At 37.3% G+C, this 25601-nt stretch overlaps 1 protein-coding gene across 1 annotated transcript in view; it reads right to left on the reverse strand.

The window, feature by feature from the left end:
• LOC131046334 (PX domain-containing protein EREL1) overlaps positions 1 to 25601 on the reverse strand; it is a 76450-nt gene that overhangs the window by 9267 nt on the left and 41582 nt on the right. The window contains exons 8-9 of the mRNA XM_057980056.2: positions 16804 to 16968; positions 16194 to 16436 (exon numbers count right to left, since the gene is read on the reverse strand). Of these exons, the coding sequence (XP_057836039.1) occupies positions 16194 to 16436; positions 16804 to 16968 (408 nt within the window). The remainder of the gene's footprint in view (positions 1 to 16193; positions 16437 to 16803; positions 16969 to 25601) is intronic.

Consider the following 25601-nt stretch of genomic DNA (forward strand, 5'->3'; position numbering starts at 1 on the left):
CCGCATTTGAATAACCCCTAAAAGTGGCAAATTTGATCCACTCAGTGCGAACTGTGCCAATATTTCTAACATCATACATCTTATCAATACACCTAAAGAACCCTACCTTCACCTCATCATGCTGAATCGATGTAACTCTACTAAGCCTAGCCTTGTATCACTTAGGATTCAAGGCATAGGCAGCCATATGCAAGGGAATGTTGAGTTTGTCCCATTTGCATTGAATGATTGGCCGAATGTGCTCATTGTAGAATGCTAAAGTGGGGTCTTTCACTCGCACAACATCCCTCATTTGGTCAAGCATAGAATCAATGCACTCCTACACCTCTCCAAGGGTAGGTGCATCCCCATCCCCATATCTGATGACCTGGAAAATTGGAGCAATGATGGAGACTATGTATTTTCCATCACTCCAAAACACGTCACTCTTCACTATCTCCTTCACCCTCCTTCCTTTCTCTGTCTTGGCCTTGGCCTCCCTATTCCACTATACTGTCATAACCATGAGTTGTAGTGCCTCTTGCAACTCAATCATTCTCTCCAAGGGAATGAAATAGGATGCATATATGATCTCAACTAGTTTCAAGAACTCCTTTGAGAAGGTCCTGAAGGGTGTGTGTGAAGTGTGGTGGATGCAGATAAACATGTGCACATCTATCTTACCCCGAGTTTCCGTGACAGGGACAGCAAGGGATGGGGGTACACATTTCCGGGACAGTGATTTTTTTTGTGAATTTGGGGGACGGCTAGGGGACAAAAAAGGGGACGGCTATATAAAAATAGGGAAACTTAAAATATATAGGGAAATTTAAAATATTCATATGAAAACATGGATAAAGCATGCACATATACATTATAGAGCCTTAACATATAAGAACTAGCAGAGTTCTTATGCCAAATTTGTGTTAAATTGAGAGTCAAAGTCATGTTGCTTATAGAATTCATTGTCAAAATTCAATGTCAATATGCAGAATTTATGGGGACGTCCCCTAGGAGTCCCTTTTCCCTGAGAGAAACTCTTGAAAAAAATACCAGGGGCGCGTCCCCGAGTAACATAGGTGCACATCTCGCATTCGTTGACCACTCCTCTAATCCAGTCAATCTTCCCCATGTCCTTGAGTGCATTGTTCATGGCATGCATACAACAAGGAGTCCACCAAATATGTCTGTAGGCTGCCTCAATAAGTTCCCTATAGCTCTGGACACATGTGTTGCATTTGTCACTACTTGGACCACATTTTGTGGTCCAACCTCCTCAATAGCCTCCTTGAGGACCTCAAACTGAAAATCAGCATCTTTGCGATACCCTATACAATCAACTACTTTAAAAAAGTATGGGCCCTCTGCACATGTAATCATGATGTTGATGAGTGAACGATGCCTAATGTTTGTCCACCCATCCATAACTATGCTACATCCAAACTCCACCCAAAATGCCTTCATCTTCTCCATCAAAACATTGATCTTGGAATAGTTCTTATTCAAGATCGAGGTCATCAATTTGCTCTCACTTGGTGGCACATATGATGGTTCTCCCCTCACCACCATTAATATCATCTCCTTATAATAAGGAGACCGAGCTACATGAAATGGGATGCCATCGGCAAAGAACTTGCCAATGGCATCATCTATCTCATCCTTCAACTACACATTGAACAAGCTATAGAGTTACTTTGCAACTTGTGTTTCCTGGTCCCCTTACCCTCTCTTGATTGGGCCACAACACTAGAAGTGGACGAAAGTCTTGACATCACTCCTCTTGTTTGCAATGTATGAGTAGAAGCATGTAGTTAGCCATGTTGAAGTTGTGCCCTACCAGACAAAGTAGTAGGCATTGCAACCATACTATCATTAGGAATGCCCCAAAGCTTGTTGATCTCAATTCTATATTCAATGTTATTAGAATCTTCAAAAAAAGACACAAACCCACACTATTTCCTCGAAGAAAAAAGAAGTGTGCATTAACTCTAGTAATGTTGCCATACCATGTAAGACCACAAATGTTGCATTGCCACTTCCTTGTACCACCACATGTCCTTGATGTGCCTACTATTTTGTATGCAAACTGTTTGAGAGATCTAGGATCATAAGGACCCTTAGCATATTGTGTCAATAATTCGAAAGGGCAATCTGCACTAGCTACTACACTTGCCATGGAACTAGAATGGGCTCCAGGATCAGCCCCACAGTCACCCCCCTCAACCTTGGGTTCATATTCTAAATCATTTCCACTGGGAGAATGAATTTCTATCCCATCCTTACTCATGTCATGAGAGCTCATCGTGACAATGACACTGCATTTCACAAAATCAAAATGAAAATTAAATTCAATAAGCGCCTAGTTTCAGCCTAGTTTAAGAAATTTGAAAACAAAATTTAAAATATGATTCAACATCAAATCTGATTTTGAAAATGAAACAAAGAAAAAAAAAAAAAATTGAAAACAAAAAAATGAAACAAACATAAAAACAAAAAATAACCTACCTTGTGCTCGAAAAATCTCTCCAAAATGTTGTGGAATCCTCCTCCTTTTCTTCTTGCTCCTTGTCACTCCTCTTACACTTGCACTCACTCAACCTTTTTGTTTTCACTCCTTCAATCACTCTTTTCTGATTTTTCTCTCCTCTTCAACTAGCTGGTAAAAAAAATCAGAAAAACAAATGTCAGTAAGGATCTTGTAATGCATAGGGGGCATGGATGGATCCCACATCCAATTAGGGTTCAACCAAACCCTATAATTGCAATAAACAATAAGAAATTTTAAGTTTTTTTTACACTTTTTAATGATTGCCAATGGGAGATGGCCAAGCATCTTCAAGACGCTCAATGGACACCTGCACGTCCCAAAGACACCTGGGCATTTCGCCATCTCTGGGCGTTTTCAACGGGACAGCAAGGGACACCTCGTCCACATCCCGAAAACGTGGGGCTCGAGGGGAGGGAACGCGTTCCCTTGGTTCATTGTATTTTTCACAATGTCTAGTCCTAGAACAATCCCAAGTAGAAAGGATCCAGCTCGGAAACATACTGAAAGTTTTCCCGAGCCAAAAAAAATAGAGGCCAAATGTAAATATTGCAAAACAATTTTCATGGAGGTATAAATAGATTGAAATACCATCTTGCCCACATACGCGGCCATGATGCTGAACCATTGCAAGTTAGCACCTGTTGAGGCTACTCGTGAGTGCCAAGTGCAACTAGAAACATTTGAAGCACAAAAGGAAATGAAGAAGAGGCAAAGGGAGGAGTTGGCAAGCATTGGTTGTGTTGGAGAGGCTTCTTCCATGCCTCCATATCGTCCTAGTGCTAGTGCTTCTACCAGTGGTAGTGGGCGTATTATCATTTGGTCCTAGAGTTCGTATATCTAGGATGGATTCATATTTTGAGCCATGCACTAATCCTGGTGCCCAACCGTCGCTTGAGAGAATGAGTTGGAACAAGGAGGTACATGATGCAACTAGACGTACAATTGGCCAGTTTTGGTACTATTGCACCATTCCATTCTTTGCAACCTAGTAATTCTTATTTGTTTGATTGCTTTAAAATTTATAGTTTTCTTTGTCTAAAGAATTTTTATTTTTTATGGGACATAATTCTTTGCAACCTAGTAATTCTTATTTGTTTGATTGCTTTAAAATTTATAGTTTTCTTTGACTAAAGAATTTTTATTTTTTATGGGACATACTTATCTTATTTAATTTATTTATGACAGGTCTCCTTATTGGTAGAACATGGTTGATGTCATCACTATTTGTGGGGAGGGATTCAAAGCACCTTCTGGATTTGACTTAAGTGGCACAATTTTGACAAAATCGGTGGATGGTGTAAAAGCCACATTAGGGGACCAATGCAAGATATGGAGCAAGATGGGTTGCACCATCATGACCAATGGTTGAACTGATGGGAGAAATAGGACGATCCTAAATTTTCTTGTTTCTTCCGTAGGTGATTGATCATTCTACTTCCCTCAATGCATTCAATAATTTGAATTTGATTTAGTGATTAATATTTTTAATTTATGATTTATTGAATGATTATTGATTTTGCTTTATTTTCAAATTTCAGGTGGCACCATGTTCTTGAAGTCTATTGATGCTTCTGCACATTCAAAAAATGTCACATTCCTATGTGAGGCTATAGAGGAGATCATACATGAGGTAGGTGAGGAGAATGTAGTTCAAGTGGTGACAGATAATGCAGCAAATTATGTTGTTGCAAGTACACTTTTGATGTAGAGGCCCCCATCTATATTTTGGTCTCCATGCACTGCCAATTGCCTTGACCTCATATTGGAAGATATTGGCAAGCTTCCATGGATCACAACATGTGAAGATAAGGCAAAAAAATATTTGCAAATTTGTATACAATCATTCATGGGTCCTTTGCCAAATGGGCGAGAAGAATGTAGTTCAAGTGGAGACAGATAATGCAGCAAATTATGTTGTTGCAAGTACACTTTTGATGTAGAGGCCCCCATCTATATTTTGGTCTCCATGCGCTGTCAATTGCCTTGACCTCATATTGGAGGATATTGGCAAGCTTCCATGGATCACAACATGTGAAGATAAGGCAAAAAATATTTGCAAATTTGTATACAATCATTCATGGGTCCTTTGCCAAATGAGGCAATACACAGGGGATTCAACGCAAGGCAACTTTGAGGTGTATGTTTGTTGATGACGACTGGACTTCCTCATCCTATGCTACAACCATTGTAGAGATTGATGTGGCAGATTGCATTTTTTATAAGAGGCTTTTGGGCCCCCTGTGGAAAGATTGTGAAGGTAAAATTTTTATAAATTCTACATTATTTTTTAATATTTATTCATATTTTTCTTTTATTTGCTTATTTTCATTCACACTTAAATTAATTGTTAATGTTTCACAATATTTGCAGTTCATTGAGCCCTTGGTAGTTCTCATATGAGTCACTAATGGGGAGAAACCTGCATTGGGCTACATATACGAGGGCATGGATAGGGCCAAGGAGGCCATCAGATCTATCTGTGGAGGAGGTGAGAGTAACTATCATCCCATTTGAGATATCATTGATAGGAGATGGCACCTCTAGATTCAAAAGCCCCTCCATGCAGCCGCTTATTACCTCAATCCAGCATTCATTTCCATCCTGATTTCAAGGCAGATGAGGAGGTTCCTAATGGGCTCTACTCGGTGATAGAGTGGATGTGGCGTGGAGATAGTAGCACTATAATCCATGAGATAGAGGCCTTTTCTTATGAAAAAGGAGTCTTCTCTCATCAAATTTGCAAAGACAATTGAACAAAAATGCAGCCAGGTAAAAATATATTTTCAAGGCATAATTTTAATTTTATATTATTCAATTTATTATTAAATGTGTAAGTATAAACTTGAAACTTAAAGTCTTAAAGTTGGAAATGAGACTTGATTTTTTTTCTTTTTCTCATTTCAAATAGATGGTAGCAAATGTTTGGTCCTAAAACACCAACTCTTCAGCTGATAGCCATTTGCATTTTGAGCCAACCATGCAATGCTTCCAGTTGTGAGCACAATTGGAGTATGTTTGAGCACATACACTCCAAGAGGCGCAATAGACTGTCGGTGGAGAGGTTGAATGATCTAGTCTTTGTTTATTACAACCTTTACCTTAAACAAAGACAGGTTTTGGACCATGACTCCACCTTGATCACACTAGAGGAAGTCAATCCAAAATCTGTGTGGATCGATGAGGCTATGGATCCCATCTTTATTGACAAGGACCTTGATTGGGTCGACCAAGTAAATAGAGAGGTTGAGGTTGTAGCCATGGCAGAGGAGGCGATTAGAGCACGAGCAAACACAGGCACAGCTGATGTTGGTGAGGGTAGCATGGAGTCACGGATAGAGACTATGGTTGCTGAATCATCCAAGACCTACCTTAGATTCCTTCATAGGAGGGATGCAGGCTATTCTGAGCCATAGACTTGCAGTTATTGTTTTGATATTTGTGTGGAACATTTGATGTCACAGATTTCATATTCCATGAGTTTTGTATACATTTGATAATATTTCTATATCTAAGTTTTCTATTTCCTTCAGCTACAATTTGTGTTTATACTTATGTGATTGATGTATACTTGTGTATGTGATCAAAATAGCTTCTATTTGATGATGTTACTGTGTTTTTAAGTTTTATTTAATAAAGGGTGCATGAAACAAGTTTTAAATCCTTAAAAATCTGTAAAATTATTGGGTTTTCACTTTGCTAAGTCTTGTCAAGTCTGTGCCAAGTTGTTTTGCCAAGTCTCAAGTCACCCTTGCCGACTCCACACCATGTCCAAGTCTCGTTTCTATGCTTTTAAGTTAACTTCTTTTAATTGCAATTTTTTTTACTTATTATAACTAATGATTATATGTTTTAGTAGTTGTTCTTGGAATCCATGTCTTTGATAAGGCCTTCCAACCAAAACTTTGAATTACATCTTTGATACAAACTCCTTCATGACAATGGGAAACCCTTTTGTTAAGCCCAAAGATAATTGATGCTCTGAAGACTACTAAATTGTTCTTTTAGCAAGTTAGGATTAACTTTAGGCGGCCATAAGCACTATTTTTTATCATGGCTTACAATTCTCGCACAACTTTTGGTGATCATTAAGCTTCTTGGTTTCAATTGCACTTCCCTAAATCAATTCATCAATAAATAGGTGACTAGAATAAGGTTACTACTCAGACCTTAGTCCATGCTTGCCACATATATCAACAGTAGCCTAAGATGTTGCACAACTACATAAATATCATTTAGTGAAGCTACAATAAAGCTACCCTTATCTTGATGGGGCATTGTTTGTGATAACTTATACCCTTTGCCACCTCATTAAGAGGAGCAAACCAACTAATTTTGTTATGTACAACATAGCTCAAGCTTCATGCCAAGATACATGACATTCTTCAAAAGATTAAGGTCAAATTCAATGTACTCCACAACAATGATCAAGTACCTAACACACTCGAAGTTGGAGAGTTAAATTGGCTACATTTGGAGAGTTTCAAAACAAAACAACATAACATGCTAGAACCTATCAAAAGTAGCTCTTACACTATTGTCCATGTACTTAGGCCTAATATTTTCCCCTATATTGTCAAACTCAACTTGGGATCTATGACGATGTCTTTAAGCATTTGGCAATTTAAGGAGGTTTCCATAATTCAGCTGTCTATATTTCTTTGTGCTTAAATTCCCTTCTATATTGCCCAATTCCCCAATGCCATTTCTAATTGCACGTAGATAAACTAGTTAAAATGCATTTAGCATATTGCATCTTCTTGGCCTCATTAAAAAAAATGTAGGCTTAGTCGGGGACGTGTCCCCGGGCCTATTTGTCTTGTCCCTACTTTCAGGACGTATCGAGGATGCAGGAACAACTTAGGGACATCCCCGAGACATCCCCATTGCTCGCAAAACTGCAGGAAATGTCCCCAATCACAGGAGATGCTCAGGGTTCATGTCGGGGATGTCTGGCAGTCCCAAGGACAAACTGTCCCAAGGATGGTTGGACATTTCGGCATGAAGCGCCATTTTAAAAAATTTAATAAAAAAAAAACACCAAGCTTTAGATAAAAACACTGGTATATTTTCTAAGTGGACCCCCATGTCCCAACTTGCCCTAAAGGAGGAATAGAGCTTCATTTTGTTTCATTTCGAGATTTGTTTGTGAAACAAAAAGAGGAGCAGCAAGGTTTGCAGGGATTACTTCTTTTGAGCAAGGATAGGAGGAGCCAGTTGCAAAAGAGATTCAATCTAGGGTAGTGGGACTGCAATTTCTTCAAAGAGGCAAGTAATTTATCTTTATGATGCAGAGGTGGAACACAATGAACACCTTGTGTATATTAAGCCCATTGCGACGTGGAGGTAGAACACAATTAACACCCCGCTTCATATGGCAGCCTTTGCTCTAAATCCCAAATGGTATGCACCAAGGGATGGAAGGTTGCCTCCACGTAATGATGAAGAGGTGATGGGCTAATGCGGGCCTTTGATAAGATGTATTTAGAGGAGTCTTCAATACTTGGCACACAATTAATTGACTTCACAAATCTTCATGGTCCAACATTTAGTAGACGACAAGCGAGGTTGTATAGAGCTATATTAGCTCAAACTGGCCCTATTGGATGGTGGACATTGCACAAGAAGGACACACCACAACTGAGGATGCTTGCCACTCGCCTCCTTGCACAAGTTGCCAATGCCTTTGTTGCAGAGAGGAATTGGTCCACATATGGCTTTATACACTCCATCAAGAGGAATAGACTTAACTCTAGATGGGCAGAAAAAGCTAGTGGTCATGCATAGTGCTCTTCCACTTCATGATCATCAAACTCCAACTTTATGGTGGGATGTTGATCCCAAAGACGTCGCCCAGATTATTGTGGAGAAGACACCAAAGGGATTGATTGGGGTTCCATTGGATGAGGTGGACATTATCTAGATGTGATGCTTTAAATGACAACAATTGGTATCTACTATATTTGCCATTGCCGTCTCAAGTGATGCAATAGCTGATGGGTGACAACATGGAGTGCCTTTTGTAATACCATGTACTCTTCCACCCTTCACTTCAGACCCTAAGTCGTTGGTTCTGATATAGGGATGGTTATGCCAGTACAGCAAAATAAAATCCCCTTGGGTACGAATACGGATTCGTTTAATATATATGTATAGTATTGTAATATATTAAATATTATAAAATTGAAAATTTAAATATATATATATATATATATATATATATTGTTTTTTAATATATAATAACGCAGTCCGCTACACTAACGTTTAGTTGTACTGCCCAAATTTATGCGCAGTTCGACGTGAGCAAATAAATTTGAGCAGTAGAACTAAACATCAGTGTAGCGGACAGCGAATGTATCATGGTTGAGTATCGCAGAGGCAGGAAAATAGTTTCCCTTTTTGGCTTTGATTGCACTTGTTTGGAGGAGTCCAAGGAAGAGCAAAGTTGACATCAGTTTTGGTGCGAGAATGGAAGGGTCATGTGAGCTATCTTCCTAGAGGTTGGTGGAGGCTTTGGAGGGCAAGCACACGTCCACGATGGATTAATATACAAATATTTCTTCTCCCCACTTATTTAGATGCTGGGCTCCAAAGAATGGGCCGCCAGGTTGGAAAACATCTAGTGGTTGAGTATAACCGGCCCACTGTTTCTAATGCTCTGGATGAAATTGAGGAAGGCGTAATTTCGGAATTCCTAGCTAGAACTTTTGACATGGACAAAAAAGGAATGAAAGGAAAAATGAAGACAGCATGGACAACTTTCAAGTCTTGGGTGGAATGGGAAGACTTTACGCCACTTATCCAGTTTATGGAAGTAAATACTGAGTTGTTTTCTAAGGCAAAATCTAAAAGGGTCTTAGATTATGGCGTCGAGATTAGTTTCTTCTGGCACCACTTCATGTAATGTAATATTTTCAGTTATTAATAAAGGAAGCTACAATATATATATATAGTTTTAATAATAAAATATTGTATTAACAATATACAAGTATAATATATTTTCTAATATTTATATAAATATATTATTTAATTTGACATTAATGACAACTAATAACAATTGAAATCTATAAACATATTGCTGGGATCCAAAGAATGGGTCACCGGGTTGGAAAACGTCTAGTGGTTGAGTATAACCAACCCACTGTTTCTGAAGAAGTTGAGAAATATAACTTCAAAAATCCCAAGAACACCTGCAAACAAAATACCTATCACAAGAGAAAAATGGAGGCAAAAAAGCAATAATGGCTCTGAAGAAAAAGATTATCATTCAGAGAGGGAATAAAAAAGAAATACAATACAATCCTTATAAAAGGAGATTATACAACCCTAAAGAAAGAAACCCTACTAAAGGGATAATGTGTATTTAATAATTAATACCTACAATATTATTAAATGTCTAAGTTTAGCTTAAATATAAACTTAAATGTAGAGGAACTTAAGATGAACTTAGGGAGTAGCTAAAAACAACTAAGGATAAAAATGCATGAAAGTAACAATGGATCTCGGCAACTAGGCCTGATGAGATACTCAAGTACAAAAGATCTCTCACAACTGGAGAAATGGAGAAAACCTCATGGGAAAAACTCCTCTCCTAAAGAGAGAAATCCAAGTGAAGGACTAAAGAAGCCTCCAAACAAGAGAATGTTCCAGAAAACAGGAACAAAGGATGAACATGAAGAACACCACTGAAACATGAAGCTGCAAACACTGTCGAAGAATAACTATCAATCTGAAGAACCTCCACTGAAATAGATGATGATCAAGTAGAGAAGATTGTAATCTGCATGGGTGCCCTCAAATAACACTACTCGAATCAGATGGCAAACAAAGGCAAACAACTAAACTCGAAGATACAGATGGCAAAAACACTGAAGTCTGAAGAGTTGATCAATCGAAGATGGAAGGTTGCCTCCAAAAAACAAGAATGAAAGAGTGTCCATATGGTAAATGATCCATCTCACCGAAATGCATAGGTAACCAGCCACTGCATCCACCTAGTACATAGGAACAAATACTGAATATGTAGCTCACTCCAACGAACCAAGGAAGCATTAGAACCAACGAGCAACTGGAGAAACCCCCCCATAATGCTAACAAGGGAGAGGTGATAGGTACACTGAAATTGAATGCCAAGAAAAACTACATGACGAAGAACCAGGAACATCGAGAGTGCAGCAAAAAGTACAAACGCATATAAAGGCTAGTGTCGTCGAAGGAACACTCAAGTAACACACATCATGAGGCTAATGTCATGGAAGGAACACTCACCTGACAAAAGTAGATGGTAAACAAAGGCAAACATCAAAACCCCCCATGGCACTTTATAATGGAGTGCAAGTATAATAAGGCACAAGATATGCAAGATCCCATAATACATGTGCAATACAGAGGTACTTTATCTCAATGCGATTACAAAATCATAAGTGCTTACAATGAAAGCTCAGAATGTCAAAAAAAAGACAACACTGGAAATACATGAAGAACAGCCAAAAACGAGTCATCCCACACAAACTAGAAGTTTCCACGAGCTCATATGTCCAAGTAATTCACCAGAGTGTGAAAACACAAAAAACTAAATAAAATGTACCTGAAGTAAAATCTGGAAAAAGTGCATGGATGGATGTGAAGAGCTCTCAAACACCGTCCCAACGCCACTGGAATCGCAAAAAAACGAAGAAACTAGTGAAAAGTTATGATCTCAGGACTGCAAATAGCACCTCTGACTTCAAATGGCTATAGAATGTACTAGCAGCAAAACCAGATGATGAAACCCACATATCTGGAAAGTAGATGAAACCAGCTTTCCAACGATATCTCATTTGCCAAAAAACGATATTGTATGCCCAAGTAATGGCCAAAACAAAAAAAAACCCTCTTTTAGGGCACAAAGAGGGTCACAGGGGGGCATACAAGCCATCTGTATCGCTGACGTCAGCATGGCATCACGCTAATGCATGGTGTATACACCTAAAAATGGTCTAAAGATATTTAATTAAATAAGCAATTATTTAATTAATCCCCCTTCCTAATTTAATTGAATTCATTAGGCAATTTGATTAAATTTTCCCTTTCATCTACTTATTAATAAATCTAAGAATTTATTTAATAGGTTCATTTCCATAGTCCCCTTTGATTAATTAATTCAAATTAATTAATCTTCTTCTAATCCTCTAATTAATTAAAACAAATCAATTTATGAGTTGTTGAGAATTAATTAATCTTTTCCTATTATTTGAATTTTTAAATTCAAATTACCCACATGCCTCCTAACTTCTAACCACCTAACCTAACCATCCCTCTAACCTAACCCATTCCACCTAACCTTGGGTTTAACTAACCATATCCTATCTTGCACATTCTAACCTCCTTATCCTAACCTCCTATGGTGTGGATATTTTCTTCTTGAGACACATGGCACTTTGGCCACATGTCTCCTCTCTTGGACACTTGCCCTTTTATGAGCAAAGCTCCTTGACAATTGTCACCACAGAGATGACAAGTGTCTCTTCCTCCAACCTCCTCCAATTTCACCCTTGATATCTTCAGACTCAATCTTGACCGTTGATTCCTGGCACCTAACCCCTAGCCTTGGAAATCCTATAAATATCCCCCATTTTGGAGCAATAAGGATCCCATCTCATTTCATCTTATATACATTGTCACTATAGGCATATCATTTGAGCATTGTTGTTTTAAGCAATTGCATCTTACATTTAGTTTAATTTGATCATTTTCTAGCATAATTGTTGAATCATGTAGCTTAATCATGCATATCATTATGCTTAATTAGTCTCTTGGATCAATCTAGCATAATCAATCTCATCTTTGCATATCATTATCATTTCAAATCCTCCATCTAGGTGTAGTCAAGTCACTGAGATTGCTTATCCAGATCTGAGAGCCAATCCATACTCACATCTCTTAGAAGGCGATAGGTCGCTTTGTCATGGTTCATCTTTGTTTGCTTATTATTTGCTAACCATGCTTGTGATGATCTATTGAGTGTTTGTGTTGCAGCTGCAGGTATCACACTTCACAGGTACAACACATGGTTTTTTTGTTGCAAAAGGGTTGAGCTTTTTTTTTAATTAAAAAAAATAACCTTCCTCAAAAAAATTTGCACCCCCAAAATATTTTAACAAAAATATTTTGCATGATGATTTTTTTTTACACCAGATTTTTTTTTAAAACATTTCTGACGCAAGTACAGACGCACGTGCAGGCAGTTCAGCCATATGGATTTTCGTGCCTCGTGTGTCAATAAAAAATCACCAAAAAAAATTCTGACCTCCAATTTTGACGATTTGACAAGCGATTTAGGGGTTTTGGGGTCTTCTGAGCGCGATGGTGGCCTTTGATTTCTGCCAAAGTGCCCAGATTTTTCAGCTACCCCCAGATTTTGCCTCGAATTGTGTGCCCTCAGCTAAATTGACCTGTACAAGCAAAAACAATTGCCTCAAAGGTCTCTGATGCCCAAATTGGTCGAATTATATATGAAAATTCGTGGAATCAGCCTCCTAAGTCCAACCATGAAGTTTGTTTGAACCCAAAAATACCCAAATACAAAGAAGCACCCCAGATTCAAATAAAAGGCTCTGAAAAACTTGAAACCCTAGCCTTCAAAAATTCTTCTGAAAAATCAGGAACAAGTAGCAGCAGATGTAGGCTCTGTAGAAAAAGAATGGAGGCAAAAAGCAATAATGGCTCGGAAGAAAAAGATTATCATTCAGAGAGGGAATAAAAAAGAAATACAATACAATCCTTATAAAAGGAGATTATGCAACCCTAAAGAAACCCTAAAAGGATAATGTGTATTTAATAATTAGACCTACAATATTATTAAATGCCTAAGTTTAGCTTAAGTGTAGAGGATAATAGACTAATAATTAAATTAGCTAATACATGATAACTCTAATAGTTTCTAATGCTCTGGATAAAATTGAGGAAGGCATAATTTCAGAATTCCTGGCTAGAACTTTTGACATGGACAAGAAAGGAATGAAAGGAAAAATGAAGACAGCGTGGGCAACTTTCAAGTCTTGTGTGGAATGGGAAGACTTTGCGCCACTTATCCAGTTTATGGAAGTAAATACTGAGTTGTTTTCTAAGGCAAAATGTAAAAGGGTCTTAGATTATGTTGTCAGGATTAGTTTCTTCTGGCACCACTTCATGTAATGTAATATTTTCGGTTATTAATAAAGGGAGCTACCCCCCTACTAGTAGTACTTACCTATATATATATAGGTAAGTACTACCAGTAGGGGGGTATGGACAAGAAAGGAATGAAAGGAAAAATGAAGACAGCATGGGCAACTTTCAAGTCTTGCGTGGAATGGGAAGACTTTGCGCCACTTATCTAGTTTATGGAAGTAAATACTGAGTTGTTTTCTAAGGCAAAATCTAAAAGGGTCTTAGATTATGGTGTCGGGATTAGTTTCTTCTTGCACCACTTCATGTAATGTAATATTTTCAGTTATTAATAAAGGGAGCTACCCCCCTACTGGTAGTACTTACCTATATATATATACAGGTTTAATAATACAATATTATATTAAAAATATACGAGTATAATATATTTTCTAATATTTATATAAATATATTATTTAATTTGACATTAATGACGACTAATAAAAATTGAAATCTATAAACATATAAATAAATTAATAATCTATATGTAGGGAGTTAAGCTGGCCATTTTTCCCAGAAGATGCACCTATTTGGGAAATTGCTACCATTCCAGTTAAGGATCTCACAAGAGGCTGTTAAACCATGTCATGAATTCCAAGGGGAGACGCTAGACACGTTCCAACAACCTCAACATTACCCGAGGGATCTGAACCTACGACCCCGCTCTGATACCACTTGTAGGGAGTTGAGCTGGCCGTTTTTCCTAAAAGCACACCTATTCAAGAAACCACTGCCATTTCAATTAAAGATTTCACACGAGGCTATTAAACCACGTCATCAATCCCAAGGGGGGATGCTAGAAACGTTCCAACAGTATAATCTATTATTATAATATATTTTATATTCTATTTATTAATAATATTAAATATATAGAAGATATAATGTGTAGAGTTGGACATTTACAATTAGGTATAAAGACATTTAAAATCTATAATTTATTAAGTTTAGAATTAAGTTTTTAGTTTCCTCTCTGCTCCCATATCCGTATTCAACATTCGTGATTAACTTTAATTTCCCTTCGTAAAATAAAATCTAATGTAAACTTCCATACCTGCCTTTCGGTCACCAAAGGATTAGTGCAATAGTGTCCGAATTCTCATTATTGCAGATATTGGGAGGAATAAAATTCGGCAGACTGTATTTAAGCTTAATACATTCAAATTTTGCCCTTTCGTTTGATTTTGCATTTCGGGTGGCACATATTAAAGAGATTTTATGCGGCACCCTGAGCAAACTCTCATTTTCTTACATTCAAATTTTGTATTTTATATTGCAGATATGGAAGCACTCATTTGGGATTCAGTGACAGACCTTGAGCAAACCCAAGGCCATCCCAAACCAAACCCAAACCCGTATCTGAACCATATTTTTGTCATACACAAGCCTATATAGGCAAACCCGGTAACTTGTCTTCAGACAATCCATGCAGTCCTTTAATATTTCATGAAAGATAATCCTCATCCTATTAATAACAGTTTTAACTTTTCACTAATATCTTCTTACATGACTACCTAGCTCTCTAGGTAAATTTTGTGCATTGTTTTTGTTACCTATGCTTTAAGGAGTACTCCCTAGCTAAATGCACCTTTTGTGTTGGTATTTTTTTCATTCCCTTCCAATTTGTTTAAGAAATGATTGACTGAAGCTTCAACTTTGTTGCTACCTCTTCCACACAAAGTTCATTTGTCCATGTACAGATAGAATTTGTCACCTAGGTACACTTTAACCATGACAAATGCTTAACTGTTATTTAAATTTGGAAAATGTTAAAGAAATTTTGAAGGCAGGCTGTGACACATAGTTCTCAGGATATTATATATTTAGAATGAGCCAATATTATAAGATTCAATAACAATACAATATAACAATCTTCTTTGCAGCGTCTTTCTAAATGTAGCTCCCAGCAAAAGAAAATAGAAAGGCCACATTATTTGTAGATTTTCAACATAAAATAATTTTGTATGTCATTTCAGCTGCGTTGCAATTTGAAAGCAATAATGAAACTAAGCAATGGAAACCCCAAATTCATATAGCCTAAAAGCCAAAAGAAATAGAAATGCCTAATTAATGAAAACTGTTAACAATCACTGGAAGTAGAGTTTGTTTTTGTCCTCTCATTCTTCTTGTAGCTTGCTAATATAATGACCTTATTCGTGAATTCTTGAATTGCAAATGTGCATCCTGGATGTTCATGATATCTAAATTATAGATACACAGCCTACATGTTAGTGACACCTAAATTGGAGGGACAGGTCCTCAATTTAAACCCAGAAATACATGGAAAGCATTACTAAAATAAGCTAGCTTGTCATTCATCATGGCTTGACTCTCGGTTCTTTTCTCATTTCACCCAATCTCCAATTTTGCCTACTCTAAAAGTACAAAGCACTTTGTCAAACCTTAAGATACAATTCTACTGCTTTAGGCAGACACTTTCACTCAAATTAAGAAATAGGCATACATAAATGGTTTGAAATAATACCTCTAATTCTGATTTTGTATTTATTGCATGCTGTAATTCACGTTTGAGTTCTGGCTGAGACTTCCGTAGCAACTTCAATTCTTTTACTAAAAATTTAATATCTGCTTTTGTTTTGCTTTCTGCATTGTCACGATCTTTCTGAAGATTCTGAAAACTTTCACTCATTTCACCAACCTCACGGTGCAATCTCTCTCTATCTGACTCTGCTTCTTGCATTCTTGCCTCAGCATGAACCCTGGCAACCTGAAAGATGATAACATTTGAATAAAATTAACATACCATGGCAATCAATATTTGTGACAGGGAGCCTAGGGTCCCTAATGTGAATTATTCCATTCAAACATTATAACCATGAGATACACAGAGCCTATGTGACATGAATATTCAAGCACGTGATAAACAGAAGCAAAAGAAATATTCTTTTGATTTCAACACTTAACCCAATTTTTCAATTAAATTAAAGAGCAATTAATTATTACCAGTATCCACACATGATCAAAATAGGTCATTGTTACTCAAAAATACAAACAGCAACAGTTGTTTGATGGAAGCAACTAAACCTCAAACTAGTAATTAAAGTGAAAAAAAAAGTTCCAAAGAAGTCCTATACCTGCTCCAGTTTGTATTTTTCTTCCGTCTCCAAAACTTTTGCACGAAGCTCCTCCAAGTCCCATTGCAGTTGGGTAACTCGTTCTCGCTCCAGCAAGACTGCTTGGTTCAGAGTCTCCGTGCTTTTATGCCTATAATTTTCAAGCTCACCATCCAGGTCTTTAACCTTGAAAAGGAAAACATTGACAACATTATTTTACTACCAATCATAATTTTTACCCAGACCATGAAAAATTCTGGGGCCCAACTCTGAAAAATATATTAAAAGGAAAATATGAAAATTGACCTTCCAAAATCCTCTCAACAAAAGAGACAAAGCAACCAATCCCATTTCTATTTTTCTTGAAATAGGGTTTCAACTTTAGCTTTCTTTAGTTTTTATCAACAACATTATTTATACACATTAATGTCACCATTTAGGAAAGACTTGTTTCGAATCGGAAGGGTTATCAATGGACCTGGGCATTAACTGACTAGTAATCATATAGTATTCTTAGAACAGAGAACTTAGGGTAAAGAGATAATCAGATAAAGCGGCAATTGAAAGAAGTTTACATATAAAATATGAAAAAAGTGTGAAAGGAAAGATGAGTAATGTTTTGGTGAATGACTTTGTGAGCTCTTAGTCACATACCAACCATGCTACTCTCTGAGTCTACTCAACCTGTGTTGACATACATCCTTCTTATGACAGTTTCTGTATCTAATGTCACACTGAAATTAATTCTAATAGCATCCAATATCTTTGGTTTCTTTTCACTGCTCTTTGGAGAGACTAGATTTTTTTCCAAAAATGTATACTTAAACACAAATACAGTGATTTCAAAAACATTCTACAATTTTCTCAGCTGTAGAATTTTCAGCAAAAAAAGAAATTTAAGATTTTCATTTTTCCACTTGTAGGTCTTCCAAGGATTTCTGAGCTTTACAGATCCCTATCAGAAATTTAGAAATGGAATTCTGAAAGCCAGAATTTAGTTTACAAAATTCAGTCTTCAAAATTAGTTTTAACCTTTTCAACTTCCTTGTCTTAGCTACACAATTTCAAAGCTTAGTTACATAATCATCAGATCTGAAGATTTATGGTAGCCATTGCCAATATTAGATTTGGGTTAATACATGTGGTATAGTATAACTGTTATTAAACAAAAACTGATATATGCCACTAGAAACCCTGAGTTTTGAATCTTACTTTCCCAATGTTTGGATCTGCAAATCTCAGTTGTGAAATTTTTTTCTCATATTTGTCTCTGAAACCATGAGATCTTAATAGGTCACTTATTCACTTTTCAGATCTCGGGATTTTCAATGCTCAATGTCAGATTTGAGTCATCCAAAAGTTTATTTCATCAAAGGCTACCTGTTGAATCTAAAAAAATATCCCCTCTAGCTTGGAGCTTGAAGAAATATTATGCGGTAAACATTTCTGAAATGTTGAGAGCCCTCCATGCAATGCTCAACTTCATGGAGACCATGTAGAGAAGAGAGGCAGCCATGACAAAGGATGTTAGCAATGATGAGAAGGAAGATGTTGTCGCATCCAAATCAATAGACCTTGACTTTGAAGAAGACTACCAAAAAAAATAGGTCCTCAAGAGCCATTAAAAAACCAAAAACAAACCAAGGTTCGGTCTGCAACCTATTCATGAGCTTGAATTCAATGAGTTGATAAACTAGATCACCAAGCTTGAAAGATATTTTGACTTGACACAACTAAGGACCCTTAAAGATTGAAATATGCAGGCTTAAGGTTGACATCACATTATGGTAGGACTTCATTAGCCATGTAAATGTGCTTGGGGCACTTCTTAGCCTAAATGGCATCGACAAGACAGTTGCATCTTAGTAAGTTTGTGGTTGTGTATTCAGATCATGGATACAAGACTTTCCTAGACTAAAGGATACCCAAGGCAAGTAGGCCCAAATGAGGCACAAGGCCTAGTGACTCAAGTACCCGGTGAGTCTAGTCAAACTTGCTGAAGCTGGTGAGCCCTGTTACAAGCTAGGGTTGCCATTGCACCAAAAGATCGACCTGTCAATGCCCGATACAACCACTAGACTTATAGAATCCGCAGGAGGCTGTTAAACAATGTCGCAAATCCCCGAGAGGGACGCTGGCCCACTACCAACAATCCCCCTCCCAGTGTCACTCGTTGTGGCCTACGTGATTCGAACCTGTGACCAAGCTCTGATACCACTTGTTACAAGCTAGGGTTGTCGTTGCACCAAAAGTTCTACCTGCCAATGCCTGATACAACCACTAGACTTATAGAATCCACAAGAGGTTGTTAAACCATGTCGCGAATCCCCACGAGGGACGCTGGCCCACTGCCAACAAGCCCTGCCAAGTTAGTGAAAATTTGAAAATGCTTGAATGTAAAAGCATGAAAATCGTTCATTTTTTAAGGGTTTGGAGAACTTTAAGGTTGGTTAAAAGCGATAATATTATGAAAAAAGGCATATGTCGTAATGTTTTGTGTGGTCTTAAAAGCTGCCCCTTGACCCTACCGGGAACACCTCCCCCAAACCCTTGTTATAGTTTTAAAAGGCAGAAAATAAAAAATCATTTTGAGTCATTTTGGATGAAAAAGCAACATTATTTTATTCTTTTGAATATTTCCCAATCAAATCCCCAAAAAGTGAATTAAATATGCTTCTAGTTTGTTGAGTCAATCTCTAACCTAGGTGATACTCCTATTGCTATAGCAGCATTTGCAAATTTATTTGCAGCAAAGTGCACGACTCCACATTGAGCTAGCAATGCTAGGCTAAGCAATACAAGCTCCTTTTTGCCATTGTTCATGACTCCATATTGTGATTTTTGTTTTTTGATGTCACGGATATCATATATTTTAAAATGTTGTTTCCTTCAACTAAAATATGCTTTTGTATTCATGTCATTATTGCATACTTGTGCATAAGATCAAAGTAGCTTCTATTTGATTAGTTTATTGTGTCTCAAAGTAGTCTCAATCCTGCTAGACCTTCCTCAGTTATGGTCTAAACATTAAAGTTTTATGCCATGATATTCTCATCTCCCACATCAAGAGTTGCCAAAATCTCTGTACCCCATTGTAAAGTTTTACCAGAATCTGTAAAAACAACTTTATCAAGATCCTTAACTTCAAACCTGGGCTTGTACAGACTCCAAATCATTACTAATTTATACAGCCCTTACTATGTTGGATTTCTTGGTTTGTACCTTCACATACCTCCTGGGCGTTGCTAATACTTTCCATATCACTAGGTTACATCTTCATTTCTGTCATTAATAAACTATTTACAACATTAGTGAGACAGAAAGCCTTCTCCTTATTTATCACTGAAGCATTTCCATGTAATTTGATTCTTCCTAAATCCAAAGAGTTGTTACTTTTATCTAAACTGGCTCCATTAACTTCATGACTATTAGATTGAATAGAGATGCTACTTTGAGCAAAATTTTGTTGATCACTACTTGAAACAATGTCATCCTGTACATTAGCCATTCTGTTTTAGAATGTGCATTTATTAGTGTAATCTTCACAAAAGAATTTCCAACTAAAGACCTTGGGAAATTAGACCAATACCTACAACCTGAAAGGAGGCAATCAAGCGCAAATCTCCCATTGGAACTACCAGCACAACTTGGTATACCAAAAACATCATTAACTGAAAAATTGTGAGAGCTGAGAACCAATGCATATATCTTTGTCAAAATCTTCTTTGGGTTGCCATTCTGGCACAAGAGCTAGTATTTCTGCATCAATAATGGCTGCAACATTTATCACATCTTGATCTGACAGATCCAACTCTGTCACCATTTCACTTGCAACATTCATTGCTGCATCAGCATCTTTGTCAACAAGGAAATGAATATTGCGAGCATGACCTATGTCCCCAATTCTAATTTTCATCTTTTTTACCCCTTCATTATAAAATCTTTGTTTTATTTGCATCATCTTCCTTCAAAATTGAAGAAATGCCTTCATCTTCTCTGCAATCCACCAATAACTAATAATGGTCCCCACCATCTCATTTACTATGTGGCTGAAATCTATCTAGAGAATTTGAGCACACTTGCAGCTTCTGATCTCTAACTCTTTTCAAATTCCGTGTTTCTGCAAGTCAGGCTACAGAGTTTGCTTCTGAGAAATTGCTAACATGATTTTATTCCTCTAAACTTAAGTCAACTATTTGGTCCATGCCCCTCAAAACGCAGTGGTATTGCACAAGGCAAACTATCTATACTTTCACCACCCTAACATTGGAGGAAGGAGTCCACCAACAGCTCACTAGAAAGCAACCTTGTCAAAGCCTTGACAAAACATTTTTCTGCAAACTCACAAGCTTCAAGATCTTTTACCCTCTCCAAAGCAGTTAATTTTATACCTAATTTAACTGTCTTATAAATCTGGGCTGCATTTTTACACTTGCTCCAACATGCGCATGGAGAAAGTATAAATATCAACCAACTTCTTGTTCTCTTCTTCATAAAGTTCAGGAGCCATGACCCCTCATGTGGCAATTATGATATGCACTACATGACCCTAACAAAGAATTGCTGCTAACCTGGGGTCTCCAATTTTCACCCATCCATTAATGAATATATTGTCACATTTCAGGTCACAGTGGATGATTGGTGGATCGTGACTCTGCATGTATGCTAGGCCTTGCAAAACTTGTCAACACCAAATTTTATGCTCTCATATCCCGTTGTTTATGTTTTTCATGAGATTGCCTTAGCATCCCAGATATGAATTTTTATGTGATGATTCTTATCATCCATACATGAGATTTAATAGTACTCATGCTTAAGTATCCTTAATAAATATACCTCGGAATAGAGCCATTCCAAATCATCAAAGATTCATAAGACACTACATAACTTAATCTATTTCCAGACAACTTCCATATGCATTTATTCTACCCTGGGCTTCTAAAGACATACACGTGCATTTATTGACCAATTAGTAATCTAACTTCTAGTCTGTCCTACCTGCCTTGCTGGCATAATTTTATCAGGATCTTTAGGATATGGATGAAGAAAATGCTCAAACAGCCAAGCTTGTAAGACAAAACTGATCACTCTGGAAAACCCCTATGTTCTCCATGCATGTTGTTGAATCCTACCTATTTGTTGAAGAGTTCATTGCTATTGCAACTGCTGATCCATGAATTGCAGTTTGAACTTTTTGTAGCTTGCTTGAGCTACTGTACCTAGCTGCTATGAGCTCCAAATCTCTGTTGACTAGTACTTCCCTCTTTTTCAAAGGTGATATTGAGGTTCTATTGTATCTTTTTTTGTAGTGTGTTCCCACCTTGAATGCTTACTTTGTAATGACATGGTGTCAAACTGGTGCAACAATTCTTCACTACCATCTTCCTTCTCTTTTTAATGGTAATCCAATAGGCAATCAAAGTGCTTACCTTTCATTTCTAACTTAAAAATTTCTGAAAGATTTTTAGCAGCACCAAATTCCCAAGTTGAAGGTTATTAATGGAACAAGAATCAACTAAAACATCCTTCACAGATATATGTCCAAGTTCAAGCTCAGCCATCTGCTTCTCCATTGCCTGCTGCTATCCTGATTATGCTCCTACAAGAATTGCAAGAGTGCTACTGCTAGTACCTGCACCTTCATCCGCCAATTTCTCTGGCTCGTGCTCATCTGCTCCTCATAGCTTGTTGTAGCTCTGGTTCCAAACTTTCTTCTTTCTACAGAAACATGGGCCTAATAGGTTTTGGAATTAGACTAACTACTGGTCAGTTATTTGCAGTTGAACTTTCTCCTCTTTCTGATGTTCTGGCCTGAACTATATACTGCAGCGGAATTGCAGTGGGCTTGTTGTTTTGGAGCTGCAATAATCTCTATCATTCTTTTTTGGCTCCTCTAAATCCCCATCAAGGTATCTTGGAAAAAGATTTTCCCTCTCTTTTTGTCAGCATTTTAAAAATTCTTTCCATACATTACAGACTGCCTACAAATTAATCACACCCAGAAAGCTGCTCTCTACATTTTTTATTTGTTTTCATGGAAAACATACATGCAAATCGAGGGCAACTAACTAGTACAAGACTACAAGTCACTGGGAAAACACCAAACCTACAATTCTAAATTCTGAGACTCTGAAGCATCCTTAACACACATGCAGTTATGCAACTGCTCATCCTGATGACCCGTGATTGTCTGTGCAAATCTGAAATACACAACAACACACATTCTACTGAGGGTTTTTGTCTCCAAGAGGACCAAGTTTACACCTGAAGAGTTTCATCATCAAGCGTCAAGCAAGCGGCTGTAGCAGCTTACCTTCCTGTAACTGAAGTGGAGTTTTTGGGTTTATAATTTCAAAAAAGGATGATTTCTCTTTGCCTTAGGTGATGTTTAATAAGTCTAGCTCCCAGCAATCCACAATCATAGGAAATCAGACTCACAAACAGTGGCACTAACTAACCACTAATTCTATCAATTATAGGCAGCTAAATGAGCTACTCACTCAAATTTCTGGCAATTAACCCCCTCAATTGTAGGTATTAACTGGCTAGAACTGAAGCAACCTCACCCTAAGTGAAGACACGGCAACTTAATCCAAAATAGACTCAACTACCTTACTCCAATGAAAGATAAAGAACTACAGTCAGCTTATCCTGTTATACATTGCTTCCTATTATCCAGGCTTATGCTTCTGCTGTTAGGAGACACACTCAGTGCTGTGGATTAAAAAGAAAACATTACAGCTATAAGCCATCTCACTTGGAAGAAAGTTACGCCTTGCCTTAAGGGTACCATTTCGGAATTTGAGCAAATATTTACCTACATCATTTTGTTTGATGTTTGAACCTACACCAGTCACAAGCAGAAAACTGCTACATACCTATTATCTAAAAAGGAACTCAACTAACTTAGGCTGGCCAATTGGCTCTCTAAGTCAAATTTTGTAAGAACCCTGCTGGTTCTAACTCTCCTGAAATAGTATTGCTGATTTGTTTTTGGATTTTTTCAAGGGTTTTGAACAATTTTGAATAAAAAATAACAAGTGCACCAAGCAAGAATTGCTCATAAAACTGAATAAATACCAAATATAGGGCAATTGAATCTTAGATAACTACTGCAAATGAAGCTAATACATAAAACATACCCATAAGTCCTCAACTTATTTTAGATAAAGAATTCTAGAGTTTGCTAGCCAGAATTGGGAAACTGACCAGACTAGGTGTACAAGTCCAGGAAATTATTTCTTCAAGCCAGAAAAGTGATGGAATACCCTGTATGTGCTAGGCGTTGGAAATTGTGCAACCAAAATGCAAGGAGGATGGTGTTTCAACCCTCCAAGACAAAATGTCCCTTTCCTGGACCCCACATGCGGAGGCTGAATTGTACGGTCAGAAACTAGAAATTATACGGTTGCTTATTGAAATGAAGTATGCTGCTAAAGCGGTGTCTCACCTGATTTGCCCTTTCCTTATTGAAAAAGTAGCAATATCTAGATAAAAGAATCTTTGTTCAAGCACAATAAGACTCCTAAATGAAGCCTTCACAATTGCAATAATTCAGCTGATCTTCCATAGCCTCACAATCACAGATCCACGAAGAATTTTCGTTCTCCAATGGCCAAACCTCTAAAACCCTTGTCAAAGAATTCCACAGAGCAAAATAACAAGCAATGTCAAATAATCAATAATAGAGGTTGAATTGCTTGCTTTGCCTTTATAAACCCAAAAAGGCATAATTCTCCAAAAAGTGTGATTTCCTCTTGAAGGGAGTTAAATACATTTAAAATATATTTAATATACTTTATGTAGCATTTGAATTAATTCCCCACTTGGGCGTACCCTTTTGATATTCACTTAATATTATTTAAGTGGCCCACTTTTTAATAAAGTTAATAATATAACTTTATAATAACTCCAAATGGCACATTTCCCAAGAATGTATGCCCAAAGTCATTTAAATACATTTAAATGTATTTAATTTACTCTCCATAGTTTAATTTGCTTTTTGGGTATCCAAATTCACTTAAGTGATTTTAAAAAAATCACTTTATCATATTTAAGTGGCTTTTAATTTTAATAAAGTCACTTTATGACTTTATAATATCCATATAAGTTAATTTAATAACTTAACCACTAAAATATTAATCTCTCTCAATATTCAGTCTTTTGATATGTCGTCTGAAGTTGGTGTCAACACTAAATAACCCCCATGTGTCCAAGTGCCCTGACTAAAGATAGCACTATTGCCAGATTGACTTACTATAAATAATAAGTCCCTCAACTAAGTCCACACACTGATTGCAAAGGCCCTCGAACTAAACCCAAGACTGAACTGAACAAGTGGAACTGCCACTGACACTCTCTATCCAAACATGTTAGCCTATGAGAGTCCAAATAATAGATTAACCCATCAGCAACTAATACTGACTAGAGTGGGGACATTACAATCCACCCTCCTCGAATTTGTTTGTCCCCAAGCAATCTCAGAAACAAAATAACATACTATTCCACCCATGTCCCAAGGGAAGAATTGTGTAATGTCCCTGTTGAAAGCAACTAGCTCCTGTAACACCAACATCAAAATAACTGACAATACCTGACGAACCAAATCAATACCAACAATTGGTGTCGCAGGAGGAGACAACTCAAAGGGAAGGAAACTCAGAGGGCTGACAAAGTTTACTTCCCAAAACTGCACAAGGTGAACTATCATACACACTATCTAACACATGCGCAACTGAACCATGCATCCGGAAGGGGTAATGCACATGAGGATCAAAAGTAAAACTGTAGGCACTCCTCACTGTGTAAACACCTGAAAA

Source organism: Cryptomeria japonica, chromosome 5, assembly GCF_030272615.1.
Source record: "Cryptomeria japonica chromosome 5, Sugi_1.0, whole genome shotgun sequence".
NCBI lineage: Eukaryota > Viridiplantae > Streptophyta > Pinopsida > Cupressales > Cupressaceae > Cryptomeria > Cryptomeria japonica.